Source organism: Setaria viridis, chromosome 1, assembly GCF_005286985.2.
Source record: "Setaria viridis chromosome 1, Setaria_viridis_v4.0, whole genome shotgun sequence".
NCBI lineage: Eukaryota > Viridiplantae > Streptophyta > Magnoliopsida > Poales > Poaceae > Setaria > Setaria viridis.
Window position 1 is genome coordinate 38,599,825 of NC_048263.2, and position 15,221 is coordinate 38,615,045.

Sequence of the window (15,221 nt, forward strand, 5' to 3'; positions counted from 1 at the left end):
TCATCCTTATAGTTGTAGCATGAGTAAACAACAGCTCCTATAACTCGCGAGAGTGACAGGCAATCACTCGACTTTTATCGAGTCCTATTAAGCACAACAACTATGCGACTTTAGCAACTAGTGTTCAGATCAAGGTACTAAGTTCATGCATCTAAGGTTTCAATCAACTCCTACAAACATAAATGCACAATCATAAGCATCAACATATTGCATAATTTAAAACAGGGAAGCATGCACCGGGACTTGCCTTCAGGTTCAGAGAAAGTTAGCGGGTCTTCGGGGTCTTGATCTAGCTCGGGCCCAACTTCCGCATGATGTAGTTCTGTGGCGGGTTCCTCTTCTAGCGTAGGGTGGAGCTCGTAGGTTGCATCGGCGATATTAGCTTCTACATGACATGCACATGCAGAAAGTTTAAATTTTCCATGCTTTCGTACGAAGGATGCAAGACATGACTTATTGCTGAAATGAAAGTTGCATTCCGACCACATTCACCTAAACAAGGTTCTAAACTTTCATTATCTTAATGAAGTAAGGTGTGTTGTGGTTTAAAACTCGGGGTTGACTTTGATGGTGATTGTGTACATATTTAAGATTCTTACAACTTAAAGTTTCATAAGGAAAGTGGGGGTCGCTTTTAGGATTATTCGGGGTTCATTTGGAAAGTCATTTATTTCTGAATGTTTCCCTCTTTCAAAAATTACCAATTAAGTTTACTAGGACTTAACATTTTCTTTATTCATTTAAACTGATTCCTCATCCAAAATTTCTTTCCACAATCAAACAGTAACATATGATACTGAGAAATTAGCAGTACCTCACTCATGTCATCAAAGAGTTACTGTAAAACTTTGGGATCCATTCGATTAGTACAAAAAGAATTAAAATTGCTTTATTATCCAAGGGTAGCATGCACTTCACCATTTTTATCTCAAAACCTACACTGATTCTGAGGGTGAAACTTTAACAGGGGGTTGAAGGCGTGTTACAGAGATTTTGATGAATTTTTAGTGAAGGACAATTATTTCCCATATATTAATCCTATTTCTTTTTCTCTAAAAGGAAAAGTGGGTTTCTTACTGTTTTTGACCAGGTTCTAAACTTTTCCTACAAACTACACTTCACCACTGACCTATTCCAATTGGTTTCACATTTTTATCGCCTCTGGATTAAAACCTATGCAAAAAGAAAGGTCTACGTGCAGATTTCAATTAATAAACTAGAACAGTGACTTAAAAGTCTATGCTAGACTCCTAACCATTTTTCTAAGTTTCTACTCTCTGAAACATACACAAGAGAGGTGGATTTACCTTTTTATCATTTCTCTTCGATTTACTATGATTTAAATGGCCTAGATAAGAAATAAAACATACAACAATATTTCTAATAGTAACATGTGCAAGATCATTTTTATATGAAACTAGACAGTTCACTGAGCTCAACAAAATTTATTTGGAATTTTCTGAGTTTTCTACGATTTATGGTGCATTTACAAAGTTTATTCTATTTTCTGCCGATTTAAAACAATAAACCGAGTCAAACTTGCGATCTAACCCTCATGTCTAAGGTTTAATCACGTAGAGGTCCCTGGTTCTTGCGCTAAGGCCCCTAGAAAAAGGTGGGGGATGCAGGGAGGCCCTTGCGGGGCCGGCGGCGAGCTCGACTCGATTCCGGCGAGTCCCGAGGTTAATCGAGGGCAAGTACAAGTGGGGGAGGCGCAGGAGCTCACCGGGAAGTGATTGGCGGCGGTTGGGGCGTCGGAGGGAGCGCGGCGGAGGTGGAACAGCTTGGTGATGGGGAGCGACTTCGGCGATGGAGTCCCGGTGGAGTTCCGGCGACAGCGGGGCTCCGGGAGGGCAACAAGCTGCTCGAGTAGGAGCGCGTGGTGGTGGCGGAACTGGTGGTGGAGGTGGCGAGGTGCGGGGAGTGGCGGAGACGGGGGCTCCACGGGAGGGTGGCTCGGTGGCGTGAAGCAGAAAGCAGAGCAGAGGCGAGCTCGGGTGCAGGGAGCTTCATACGGCGCATTGGTGCTATTTATAGCCGCGGGGAGGGAGCGGGGGAGTGAGGCGAGGCTCCGGGCGTGGGTGGATAAGACCGGAGGGGCGCCGATGGTGCGGCTGGTGTGCGGGGATTGGACGGAGGGCGCGGAAGCTCCGGGATAGGATCCTTTGGTGGTTGGGCACGACGATTGCGAGCGCGGAGAAGCGGCTTTACCGGGCGGAGGGATTGGCGAGTCGGGCACCGTCGAGTCACTGTTGTGGTGGCGCATTGGGCGAAGGCACGGAGCCAGCGGGCGGCGGCGGCGTGGCGCAAGCGGAGGGGCGGAGCTCGACGCGCGGTTGGGTGGAGGAGATTGAGCGCAGGTAGGAGGGATAGGCGTGCCGCTTGATTGGGTAGCCGGAGCTTGCCGTCCTGTCGAGTCTGGGCCGGGGGTTGGCTGGCGGCAAGCAGAGGCCACGCGGCGGGCAGTGCACGGGCGAACGTGCGGGCGCGTTCTGGGCGCGCGTTAGAGCGGGGTGCGCCTCGGGCCGGCCAAAAGGGACGGGTTTAGGGGCCTTTTGCTCAAAACTTTTCAAAAGAACTCGTGAAACTCCAAAAGTAAAACATGTAGCCCTAGTGTCCAGCTCAAAGTTTTACAAAAAGAGTTTTCTCAAAAACAAAACGGATTTGAAGTTACTAGGCTCCAAAATCGGCGGGAACGCGCTCCTCTCGGACTTAGGCGTTTCAGCAGTTTGGCTGATTTTTAGGAATTTTGGCCGGTTTCAATGTAACTTTTGAGGGGTTTGGGATTTGAATTAGGAAAGGATGTTATTTAAGGAATTGTTCCTTGATCTTAGAAATTCAACTTCTATTAGGGACTTTTCTCAAGTTCAGTTCAACTTTGAGGAGGAACGGGCTTGCCAAGATGCGCGCTCTGGACGTTCTACCAGACTTAGCGCAGAAATGCATTTGTGCTGGTTTGACTGTTTGAAGTGACTTTGACCGAGCTTTTGAATAGGTTTGGTTGTGAATTAGACTTAGGTCAGTATAACAAAGTTGTAACACACTCGCAGCACTACAACTTCTATTCGGGGTCTGACTCGAGTTTAGATATAGAATTGTAAGATAACAGGTTGCAAAGTTGAGGAAAAACATGAATTCCAGGACTGGTCATTTGCAGGATTTTGATGTACTCCTGATTCGATTCTTATTTTTGACCTTCTCCCACTCCAAATTAGCCAAGGTGCTATTAGTAAAGGTTGTTTGAAATTGAAAGTTTTACAACTCCTATTTGGGCAAAATTTCAAGTTTGTATATAAAATCTCAAGTTTCCTATTTAACTCAAAAAGAGCTTTTTAGGGGCAACTTGGACATTTCACTTCCTCTACTTAGTGACTACTGACTTTCTTAAGTTTAACTACACCTAATTAAGGTAGAGTTGTTACAACTCCCTCCCCTCGCCGGTCCGGACGGCCGCTTCCTCCACTGCATCGGCGACGACCGCGGCGGCCTCCCCACCTCGCCATCCGAAGGCGGCCGCAAGCGCGAGGGTGTCCGCAAGTGCACCGGAGCTAGCCACAAGCCTTCGTGGTTGTGCCTCTGTGCAGGCGATGTGGTCAGCGATGGGTTCCGACGAGGTGCCGACGGTTGGAGCTGATGAAGCAGGCGGCCGGTCACCGTGGAAACTTCCTCGCGCGGGTGGTTGGGCTCTCCCCGCCAGTGAATTCAGAATATAGCAATCCAATCCAAAGATTAGTACACAGGAGAGAAAAATTTAGGTCATAATAAAAAATTTAGGTACAGCAATCCAGAAGGCCGACGGGACCATCGTCAAGACGCCCAATCCCGCTTTCACAGAGTGGTTTGCCAAAGACCAACAGGTCCTAGGCCTGATCCTCTCCTCGGTTGGGAAGGAGCCATTCGCCCACATCGGCACCGCCACCACAGCGGCGCAAGCATGGGGCGAGATTGAGCGGATGTACTCTGCTCAAAATCGTGCCAAGACAATGAACGTGCGACTTGCACTATCCACCACCAGGAAAGGTAACATGTCCATTCAAGATTACGTCGCCAAAATGAAGAATTATGCAGATGAGATGGCAGCAGCCGGCAAGAAGCTGGATGATGAGGAGCTGATAGCCCACATCTGCAATGGGCTAGATGCCGAGTACAACCCAGTGATCACATCTGTCACTGGTCGTGCTGAGCCGATCTCGGTTGGGGAATTGTATTCTCAACTCCTCAGCTTTGAGACACGGCTTGAACTCCAAGATGGAACTGGCGCCTCTGTTAATGCAGCTAACAGGGGCGGCCGGTCTGGATCAAACGGCGGGCGCCACTCCTTCAACAACAACCGTGGGCGTGGCAGCTCACGCGGCGGTCGCGGAGGCTTCACGCGCGGCCGTGGACAACAGCGCGGAGGAGGCAGCCAGCGCCCTCCATCTGGAGGCGTAGATGAGCGCCCCCTCTGTCAGGTGTGTCTCAAAAGGGGGCACATGGCGAACAAGTGCTGGCACCGCTTCGACGAGAACTATGTTCCAGAAGAGCGCCATGTAGCTGCAGCTGTAAGTTCCGGCTACAACATCGACACCAACTGGTATACTGACTCACGCGCGACCGACCACATCACGAGCGAGCTGGAGAAGTTGTCTTTCCGTGAGAAGTATCACGGTGGTGATCAGATCCACACTGCCAGCGGTTCAGGTATGGAGATTAAACACATTGGTCATACTACTGTTCCAGCCCAGTCTCGTGATTTGCATCTAAATAATGTCCTTCATGTTCCAAACGCTAAGAAAAATCTTGCATCTGTTCATCGCCTTACTAAAGATAATTCAGTCTTTCTTGAGTTTCACCCTGATTATTTTCTTATTAAGGATCGGGCCACGAAGAACACAATCCTTAGAGGGCGATGTCATCGAGGGCTGTATCCCCTTCCATCAGATCATTCAATAAAGCAGGCGTTTGGAGTAGTAAAGCCGTCCTTGTCTAGATGGCATAGTCGCCTAGGTCATCCAGCGTTTCCAGTTGTTTCAAAAATTATTCATAGTAATAATCTTCCTTGCTCTTCTGAGTCAAACAAGGAGTCAGTGTGTGATGCCTGCCAGCAGGCTAAAAGTTGTCAACTTCCATATAGTAGATCTTCCAGCGTTTCTAAATTTCCCTTAGAGCTTGTTCACTCTGATGTTTGGGGCCCTGCCATGGATTCTGTTGGAAGAAACAAATATTATGTTAGTTTTGTTGATGACTACAGTAAATTTACATGGATTTATTTCATTAAGTACAAGTCTGATGTTTTCAAGAAATTTCATGAGTTCCAAGCCATGGTAGAGAGACAATTTGACCGTAAAATTCTCACCATGCAAACTGATTGGGGTGGAGAATACCAAAAATTGCATAGTTTCTTTGATAATATTGGCATTGTCCATCATGTTTCCTGTCCTCATGCGCATCAACAAAATGGGATTGTTGAGCGCAAACACCGACACATAGTTGAGGTTGGCCTCTCTTTGTTAGCACATGCATCCATGCCTCTGAAATTTTGGGATGAAGCCTTTGCTGCTGCTGTTTTTCTCATCAATCGTTTGCCTAGCACAGTCCTTCAACAGGCTACACCTTTAGAGCGCCTCTATAAACAGACACCTGAATATGCATCTCTTCGTGTATTTGGCTCTGCCTGCTGGCCTAATCTGCGCTCCTATAACCAGCATAAACTTCAGTTCCGCTCTAAACGGTGTGTTTTCCTTGGCTACAGTAACTTGCATAAAGGGTTCAAATGTCTTGATGTTCCTACCGGTCGGGTTTTCATCTCTCGCGATGTTGTGTTTGATGAAAATATTTATCCCTTCTCCGAGTTGCATCCAAATGCCGGAGCACGATTGCGTGCAGAAATAAATCTTCTCCCATCAGGACTAGTTCCTATTTCTTCAATTGGGGCGGAACTAGTACATGACGGTGTGTTTGATTCTCCAAATACCGCTAATCAAAATTTTGGAAGTATATGTGATAACAGGCATGCAGCAGCAGACTCCCTTCCAGGCGCTGGACACGACAGCGATACGGCGCCAACTTCCGGCCGATCTGCGCCGGAATCGGCGCCCACCGGTACCGCAGACGCGGTTTCTGGCACGGCCGAGGAATTCTCCTCGGTCTGGCCACTCGGGCGCCAGCCAGGTGTGCCCCTCTCCACTGGGCCAACTGCCCCTGGCCCACTGGATGCTGCTGGGCCACGCCAATCGCCGCAGCATCTCCCGTGTGCGGGCGACGGGGGGATGGCGACAGCGACTGCACCGCCCGAGGCTACCGAGGCTGAAAATCATGAAACAGCAACCAATCATGAGACGGTTAATCACGATGCTGCGCCGGATACTCCTGCACCTCGGACGCGTCTTCAGCATGGCGTCCGCAAGCCTAAAATCTACACCGATGGCACGGTCAGGTATGGGTGTCTTGCAGTTTCTGAGGAACCACATACTCTAGATGAGGCTATGAACAATAAAGATTGGAAATTAGCAATGGATGCAGAATACGATGCTTTGATTAAAAATCAGACCTGGCACCTAGTTCCACCAAGAAAAGGAGTAAACATTATTGACTGCAAATGGGTATATAAAATTAAGAGGAAATGTGATGGAAGTCTTGATAGGTATAAAGCCAGGTTAGTTGCAAAAGGTTTTAAACAACGATATGGGGTTGATTATGAGGATACTTTCAGTCCTGTTGTTAAGCATGCTACTGTTAGAACAGTCTTGTCTATTGCTGTGTCTAGAGGATGGAGCTTGCGGCAACTTGACATACAGAATGCTTTTCTTCATGGGTTTCTAGAGGAAGAAGTGTATATGCGTCAACCTCCTGGATATGTGAGCAAAACACAGCCAGATTACATTTGTAAATTAGATAAAGCTCTTTATGGTTTGAAACAGGCACCAAGAGCATGGTATTCAAGATTGAGCAGCAAGTTGTGTGATTTGGGCTTTAAGGCATCAAAGGCAGACACATCATTATTTTTCTATCACAAAGGTCCAGTCACTATATTTATTCTTATTTATGTTGATGATATTATTGTGGCTAGTTCTACTCAGGAAGCAACCACATGCCTACTGCAAGATTTAAGAAAGGAGTTTGCTCTCAAAGATCTTGGAGAGTTAAGCTACTTTCTTGGTATAGAGGTGAACAAGATAAAGGATGGGATTCTCTTGACACAAGAGAAGTATACTAGAGATGTACTTCAGCGTGTAGGCATGATGGATTGCAAACCAATGAGCACACCCTTGTCCACATCAGCAAAATTGTCTGCACATGAAGGTATTCCACTTGGACCAAAAGATGCCACGGCTTATAGGAGTATGGTAGGTGCATTGCAGTATTTGACTTTGACACGACCAGATATATCCTTCTCTGTGAATAAAGTTTGTCAGTACCTGCATGCACCAACTAATGTTCATTGGGCAGCAGTAAAAAGGATTCTCAGATATTTGAAACATACTATGAAGATTGGACTTCGTATTTGTAAAACCTCTTCACTTTTGGTGAGTGCATTTTCAGATGCAGATTGGGCAGGTGACTTGGATGATCGCAGGTCTACTGGAGGTTTTGCAGTTTTTCTGGGTTCCAATCTCATAGCCTGGAGTGCAAGAAAGCAAGCTACAGTATCAAGATCAAGTACAGAAGCTGAGTACAAGGCTGTGGCAAATGCAACTGCAGAGGTGATGTGGATACAGATTTTGCTGTATGAGCTAGGGATTCAGGCGCCTAGAGCAGCCAAGTTGTGGTGTGATAATATTGGAGCTAAGTATCTTTCTGCTAATCCAGTTTTTCATGCTCGAACAAAACATATAGAAGTCGACTATCATTTTGTGCGTGAAAGGGTAGCAAGAAAGTTACTTGTCATTGATTTTATATCAACTAAAGACCAGGTTGCAGATGGGTTCACAAAGCCATTATCGGTAAGGCAATTAGAAATGTTTAAGAACAATCTCAACTTGAGAAGTTTAGATTGAGGGGGAGTGTTAAAGATAGAAGGTTATCTTGATATGTAAATGTGCATGGCACGGTAATTGTGCGCAGGACTTGGAAGGCCGAGATCTCGGAGGTTGTATAGTTACTAAAGATAGAGTTTGTTGTACAAGGAAACCAACCGAGACCGAGATCTCAGGCCTGACTCTCCTGGCGCAGTCCCCTGTAAAAGGCCACGCGAGGGGCAATTCCTTGCTATGCAACAGAACACGCAGCCGTCGTGACCTCCGCCATCAGGAGGCCGACGTTACCACCATACGCGCCTCTGAGATTTTCACACACACAAACCATGGCCACATGCACGCGCGCATGGGTGCTTATCCGATAGGCTATCATCATACTATCGATCTGAGTAGACTCCGTAGGTTAAATATGGCCTGGTCTCAGCAACGCGCTGATTGGCCCTACGCGTCATTAGGTCCACTCCTCTCCGTCTCAGACGCCATGCCAGATTACTGAAACGGAGTGCACGCAAGAGAGCAGGAGGTAGCAGCGTATGCATATGATGCAGACGCACATGGCAATATTCTTAGGAACCCTCGGCCAGCACTGCACTGTGCCTTGGACGGGGTTAAGTTAATTAACTGCTGCTGCTGCTCTCCGTAGGCTAAACAAGGGTCAAACCCCGCCTCGCCTCGCGCCTCGATCCGATCGAGCCGGTAATACGTTTACCTCGCACGTCTACTCATGCTGCATCTCCGACCCCAGCTCGCGGACCGATCCACGATGAACCCTAGCTAGCTAGCTAGCTACTACAATCCGATCCAGTTGCTGTTACCATTCTCGCGCGCGAGGCAGATCCAAAATCGGCGCTCAAACTCATGGCGGAACCGACGTCATAAATGGCCACCGATCCATCACAAGGCCCACTTGCGATTACATACAGCAGCCATACAGGGATCATGGATCAAGAAAGGCTTCTTTGATCCGGCCGGCCGGCAGCGAGATTCAAGGGCGACCAGTGACCAGTGCCAATGACGAGCCGTGCATGCACGTTCCCTGCTAGTGTGTGAGGAGGGCTGCGGCTGCAGCAGGGGCGATGCGCGAGGAGCTCTCCGCTCTCGATCTCAGCACGTGAGCGTTTGCGACGGCTGCGGCATATATAGAGTAGAGTATTAGGCGACGACCATGGAGCTGGGATAGCCCAGCAAGGCGCTTGATCCAGCAGAGTTCAAGTTGAACCCTGTTTGTTTACGCCGCATCGGGTGCCGTGTCCTCCATCGATCGAGTGAGTGATTGTCCATGCATCCATATGGTGGGTTAAGATAAGGTCCATGGATGACGGGACGGGATAGGTGATATCTCTACGTGTCGCGTCTCAAGAACACACGCAGCAGGACCCTGTCCGTCCTCTAGTCAGCTCCGTGTGGTTTGTTTTATTAGCTCGTAAAATCACGATCCAACTGCTAGCTGCTAGTGTGATCGTAAACCCAAGCTAAACAAGGTTCAGTCATGTCAGTTGTCTGGAAACGTGTGCGACTCGTGTACGTGTGGGTGGTATCGTTTCAGAGTTACTGACGCTAAGCTGAAAATTATTACTCCGATCCCTTATCCCCCATGGAAATTGAGGGCCGGCGGAAATGGTCAGAGTCAAGCATTCCGTCCCAAAAGACTCGTGCAAGTATCGACCCAGCAGCACGGGTCTCTCATGGCATCATCAATAACTCGACGAAATTAAACCAGATGTCGAAAGGTTATTACTCCATCTCCGTTCTCCGACTAGAAAATTTTCAGCCGGCATCCATTCACCGTCAAGAAAGAAAAAAAAAACAGAGGTCGTCATCCGCGTACGACTCGTGCGTATGCACACATCGCAGGTGTAGCATATGCATGCTGGAAAAAAAACGAGTATATATATACGTGTGGGTATATATGGAGAGTATACTCCATGATCGGCTATAGAATAGCTTATTTTATACTTGTTCTCTTCCAAATTATAACTCATTTTCACTTTTCTAGATGTATAGATATTATTGTACATCTACATGAGGTATATCTAAATATCCAATAGAGGTCGTCGATCAAGAATCCAATTACCACACCACGCGGCCACACGTGACCTGAGCCGTGGAAAATTCGATTCCAAGATGCGGCCACGGGCCGACACTACACACTAGCTGCAGCCCCCAATGAGCAGCGGTCGTCGCCGGCCGTGATCGCCGAAACTTTGGAAAACGGCTAGGACAGCAAAGAAGTTTGCATCCCCCTACAATAAAGACCCAAGATGAGACGATAAACATACTGAAGCATGAGTGTAATTGTGAAATGGAGGATATGTGGGAGAGTTGAAATTATCACTATATATGGTAGTCAACGGAACCTTGGATAGCAGAAAAGGATATTTAATTTATTGCTAAATGTTGATTCTACAGTGTTATATATACACTCATGCTTGTTGATGTCGTACGGGGCTCCTTCTCCGCCGAAGGGCTGGTGGGTTTTTTTTTGTTCTAACAAAAACAAGGTTACATGTATGCACAAGTCAGAGAGTGTTGCAGTAACCTTTTATCCTAATTAGCTGCGTGATTGTGTACGCAGGAGGAATATATTTATGCTGCCGGGGTTAATAATAAGAACAACCTTGAGATCTATTCCAAGTCCATGGTCCACCACAAGGAACGACAGGTTAGCCAGTTTTTGGTTCCAACAACCAGTTGACCTTCAATCATCAAGAGGAAGCAAGCAAGCATAAGGGGCAAAAGGAAAACATGATCAGATCGAAGGTGTAGTTTATTATGGAAGAGAGTATAGTTGAGCATAAAACTAATGCACAAAAAATGCTCTGTGAAATTCTGTGTGGCCCAAGCAAGTTGACTCAAGATTCTGTATGTACGCCTGCCTTGTGTTCAGTTGTTAGTGAGATTAAAAGGACATAAGTACTGAAATGGCTACGGCATTGCAAGACACAGACGATGGCGTGCCATGAGTCAACGCGTTGCAGAGGTCTGAGCAACAAAGACATCGAAGCAAGAATATAGAAGCTGTGGATCACAAAGGCTTAAGGAATTTAATAAAACAAAATGGACACACCTTAATTGGTAAAGTGTTCACGCCTTAATTATATTGGTTTTCTTTCTCTAAGCCATTTGTGGACTTTGCTAGGTTTACATAGAAGCAATCCCAGTCTAATTATATTGGTTTTCTTTCTCTAAGCCATTTGTGGACTTTGCTAGGTTTACATAGAAGCAATCCAGTCGTGGGCATTTCTTAATACAGAAGGCCTGCAATCACAATATTTTCTTATTTCAGAAGGCACTGAAGTATTTCATCAAATATTCAAATGCATGTTGCATTTCTTTGTTATTTTGATGTAGTCTCTGTACAGCTCTATATCTCTTCTCCATCAAATTGTTAACGCTGCATGAACCACTGGGACACACTAAAATATTGTGAGATACAATAAGTCAATAGCTCGAATATAGCCAATTCTCTGATATACAACAACATTGAAAGTTGACATGCAGATGAAATGCTTTTATAAAAATCTGTGCTACATACTAGCCCACAATTTGATCTGTTCTGTCCTAAGATTAATGTGGGAAAAATTAAGGTGGGTGATGACAGCAGCGTCAGTCCTGATCAGAGAAATTCCAAAGAGTTGACCTGGGCTCCATACAATACCAAACCATAGCGTTGGAAGCGCTCCTCGCATCACATGACGGAACCCCCCACTTGACTGGGTATCCTTGTCATTTGGATCACACCACCGTGCACTACACACCCTTCAAACTAATCGTCCATCGCCGTTGCTCGTACATCGCCTTGTTGACTTGTGAAAACCGGATACCCTATGTGTCGCTGACATGTGTGCCCCGAAACAGATAAAAATTGGTAGGCTGTGTGTATGCAGCCATGTATGCCAGGGCTAGCTATTGTTGAATAGGAAATGACATGAGATAATAGGATTGAGAGAGGAGTCTCCTCCTCCTCATTGCCTCTTTAATACGTCTTAGACACCCGGACATTGACTTAGATGCCTCGGGAGAAGCAGCATTAGGATTTAAGACCGTTCCTCCTTTTAGCTGTACAGAGAGACAAAGGTACACAAGCTAACCAGATAGAGGTCAAGAGCATGTCATCCAAGAAGAAGAGGGCGGCGGCGATAGATCTCTCCGTGGAGGCGGAGAGGAGGGAAGAAGAAGACCGCAGCGCCGGCGATCGGCGGGACAAGGATGGCGGGGTGGGCAAGAAAGAAGAACAGTTCAAAGAGCAAGAAGAGGCACCACCCAAAGAGGAAACCGGCGGCGAGGAGAAGGTAGTTGAAGTGGTTGTAGACCAAGGAGGAGACGGCACCAAGGAGGAGATCAAATATAGGACTCAACAAGGAGAGGAGATGGAGGAGGACAAGCAATCTGAAGAAGGCCACGGCGACGACGAGAGCGATGGGGCCGAAAATCGTGCGGACGGCAAGCACGTGGTAGAGGCCTCCGGCGACGGCGACGGGGACGACAACCATACCACCATGGTGCAAGACGAGGTAAGCACCGTACTATATATAGCTTATCTAGCTGGATGTGGAGTTATTTGGTGCAATCGTTGCTAAGCTTTACATAGATGTTATTTCCAAAGAATAAAAGTAGTAGTAAATCTGTATGTTCATCTTGTTAATTTCCTCCTGTACATGACATGGGTGGATATTTCTTCAGGTGAGCGCGATGCAAGAGGAGATGGAGAAGATGAAGGAGGAGAACCGGATGCTCCGACGAGTCGTCGACCGGACCGTGCGTGACTACTACGAGCTGCAGATGAAGCTAGCTGCCTACCAGCAGCAACCGGCAGATGAGCCTAAGGTAATAGCAGCAGCTAATAATGATGATCTTATATTTAGCTAGGTTGTTATCCAATTAGCCTACGATTCTACCCCCTATGTTCCAGCTAGCTCTAGCGCTAATCTCGTGCACGCTTTTTATAATTCCTCCACGTGACACACCATAATTACCATGCCAATTTGATCAGCCACACTCAAGCAACCTCCTTGTTATTCGAATTCGCGATTTGATTTCTAATTCTCTACGCGCGCGCAGGAGCCCGAGGTGTTCCTCTCCCTCGGCGCCGCCGCCGCCGCGACGACCGGCGGCTTCCCGGAGCCGAAGCGCAAGGAGCAAGCCGCGCGGCGGCCGTCGGTGGGGAGCGATGACACGGACGACGGCAAGGAGGACCTCGGCCTGTCCCTGAGCCTGCGAGCGTCGTCGTCGTACGAGGAGGAGAAGATGGAAGCAGCCCACGACTTTGATGGCGGCGCCTCCGTGGCCGGTGCCGACGGCAAGGCGAAGGGCTACGCGCTGCTGGAGAGCAGCAAGCTCGGTGCACCGGCCGCCGGCGACCTTGCCACGGCCGGGATCACGAGCCAGAGCGTCAACCCCGCCAACCGCAAAACTAGGGTTTCCGTGCGCGTCCGCTGCCAAGGCCCCACTGTAAGACACATGCTACTACACCTGAGACCTGACCAATGCAAGTTCTTGCTAGCTGCTGCAGGAGTTCATGGCCAAACTGATGAGAAATGTATGTGTGCACGTGCAGATGAACGACGGGTGCCAGTGGAGGAAGTACGGGCAGAAGGTCGCCAAGGGCAACCCGTGCCCGAGAGCCTACTACCGGTGCACCGTCGCGCCGGGCTGCCCGGTGCGCAAGCAGGTACCAAAAATTTTGCCACTTCATCATCAGCGCATGCAATCTCTACTGAACTCCATTGCATGGATTGATTTGTGCTGGCGTCGCACGCGTGCAGGTGCAGCGATGCCTGGAGGACATGTCGATCCTGGTGACCACGTACGAGGGCACGCACAACCACCCGCTCCCCGTCGGCGCCACCGCCATGGCGTCCACGACCTCCGCCGCGGCCACGTTCATGCTGCTCTCCAGCACCAGCTCCTCCTCCTCCATCTCCGAGGCCGCCGGCGGCGGCGGGTCAGCCGCGCCTCCCTACTACCTCAGCCCCTACCTGCTCAACTCCACCTCCCACCACTCCTCCGCTTCGCCGTTGCTGAGCGCGCCGTCGTCAATGCCCAGCGCCGCCCCTGGCTCTGCCAGTGGCATGCAACATCTCAACCTGTTCGGGCATTCGTCCATGCTAGCTCATCAGCAAGCACCACATCTAAAGTACCCGTGGTCGTCATCGGAACCTTCGCACGGCGGCAGTGGCGGTCTGGCAGGGAGCAAGAGGCCGTTTTGGAGCACCGCCGGCGACGAGAAGGCGGCGACATTGCCCGACAATGTAGGCGCGGTCATGTCGGACCCGAATAAGTTCTCGGTGGCGATTGCGGCTGCGATCAATAGCTTCATGGGGAAAGACAGCGGCAAGGACGGGGAGAGCAGCAGCAGCAAGAGTAGTAACAAGTGGGGGGTGGTTGAATCACTTCCACCTCCATGACTGCTAGTCAGTAGTAAGACACGGGGGCTAGCTAATTGTGGAAAGTCAAGGGGTTCATAATTGCTGTGTGTAACAAATCAAGATAGGGGCAGGCAAACACAAAATTGGGGAAAATTTTTGGGCCAATTGGTTGTAATCGTTTTTCAGACTTTCTGTTTTGAAACAGATCAATTGCAATTGTTGTTAACTGTAAAATTACAGTATTTGCTCTCTGTTTTTTTTTTGGGAAGATGTTGCTCTCTGTTATAGCACGCTCATTCAAGACTAGTGTAACAATGTGTGCTTTAACAACATATACACAGCTAGTAGAAACGTGTCTGAAAAAGAGATATAAAATACATAGTGATTTCATATTGCAGATGGGCACACCAAAATTAGAGTTCCCTTAAAAATAATAATCTCAAATTGGTCCTATATAATCAAATTAATCACATGTCTATTCATGGCATATTATATAGAGATGATACGGATTGCATACATATGTTCCCGGTTGTGTTCATCATCTTTTATGAATTTGAGAGGATTATTTTTACCTACTTTATGTAACTGTGTACACCTTGAGTAAATATACATAGTGGATTTCATATTATAGATGTGTACACTAAATTAGAAATCCCTCAAAAATAAGTATCACAAACTAGTCCAGTGGTCTTATATGATCAAATAAATCACATATATAATTCACGACATGTTAGAAAATATAGAGAGAGGACAAGGATCAATAATTACACACACACACACACACACACACACACACACACACACACACACACACACACACACACACACACATATATATATATATATATATATATATATATATATATTCTTAGTTGTGTTCATCTTCTTTTATGATTTT

General features: G+C 47.6%; 1 protein-coding gene and 1 non-coding gene across 2 annotated transcripts; both read left to right on the forward strand.

Moving 5' to 3' along the window:
- The first annotated feature begins 4,091 nt into the window (after positions 1-4,091).
- LOC117841760 (small nucleolar RNA Z247) lies at positions 4,092-4,230 on the forward strand. Its single transcript, XR_004637347.1, has one exon. It is a non-coding gene; the product is annotated as a small nucleolar RNA Z247 (small nucleolar RNA).
- A 7,643-nt stretch (positions 4,231-11,873) lies between these two features.
- On the forward strand, positions 11,874-14,565 carry LOC117845447 (uncharacterized). The gene is made up of 5 exons (XM_034726499.2): positions 11,874-12,469; positions 12,639-12,782; positions 13,017-13,406; positions 13,513-13,626; positions 13,721-14,565. The coding sequence occupies exons 1-5, from the start codon at positions 12,065-12,067 to the stop codon at positions 14,360-14,362; spliced, it is 1,695 nt and encodes a 564-aa protein (XP_034582390.1). The 5' UTR covers positions 11,874-12,064; the 3' UTR covers positions 14,363-14,565.
- The last annotated feature ends 656 nt before the right edge of the window (positions 14,566-15,221 follow it).

Excerpts from the sequence above, each read along its gene's own strand:
- LOC117845447 (XM_034726499.2), top strand. The coding sequence starts at position 12,065 with ATGTCATCCAAGAAGAAGAGGGCGGCGGCGATAGATCTCTCCGTGGAG. Across the intron at positions 13,407-13,512 it reads TCCGCTGCCAAGGCCCCACT|ATGAACGACGGGTGCCAGTG; the intron begins GTAAGACACATG and ends GTGCACGTGCAG. Across the intron at positions 13,627-13,720 it reads GCTGCCCGGTGCGCAAGCAG|GTGCAGCGATGCCTGGAGGA; the intron begins GTACCAAAAATT and ends GCACGCGTGCAG.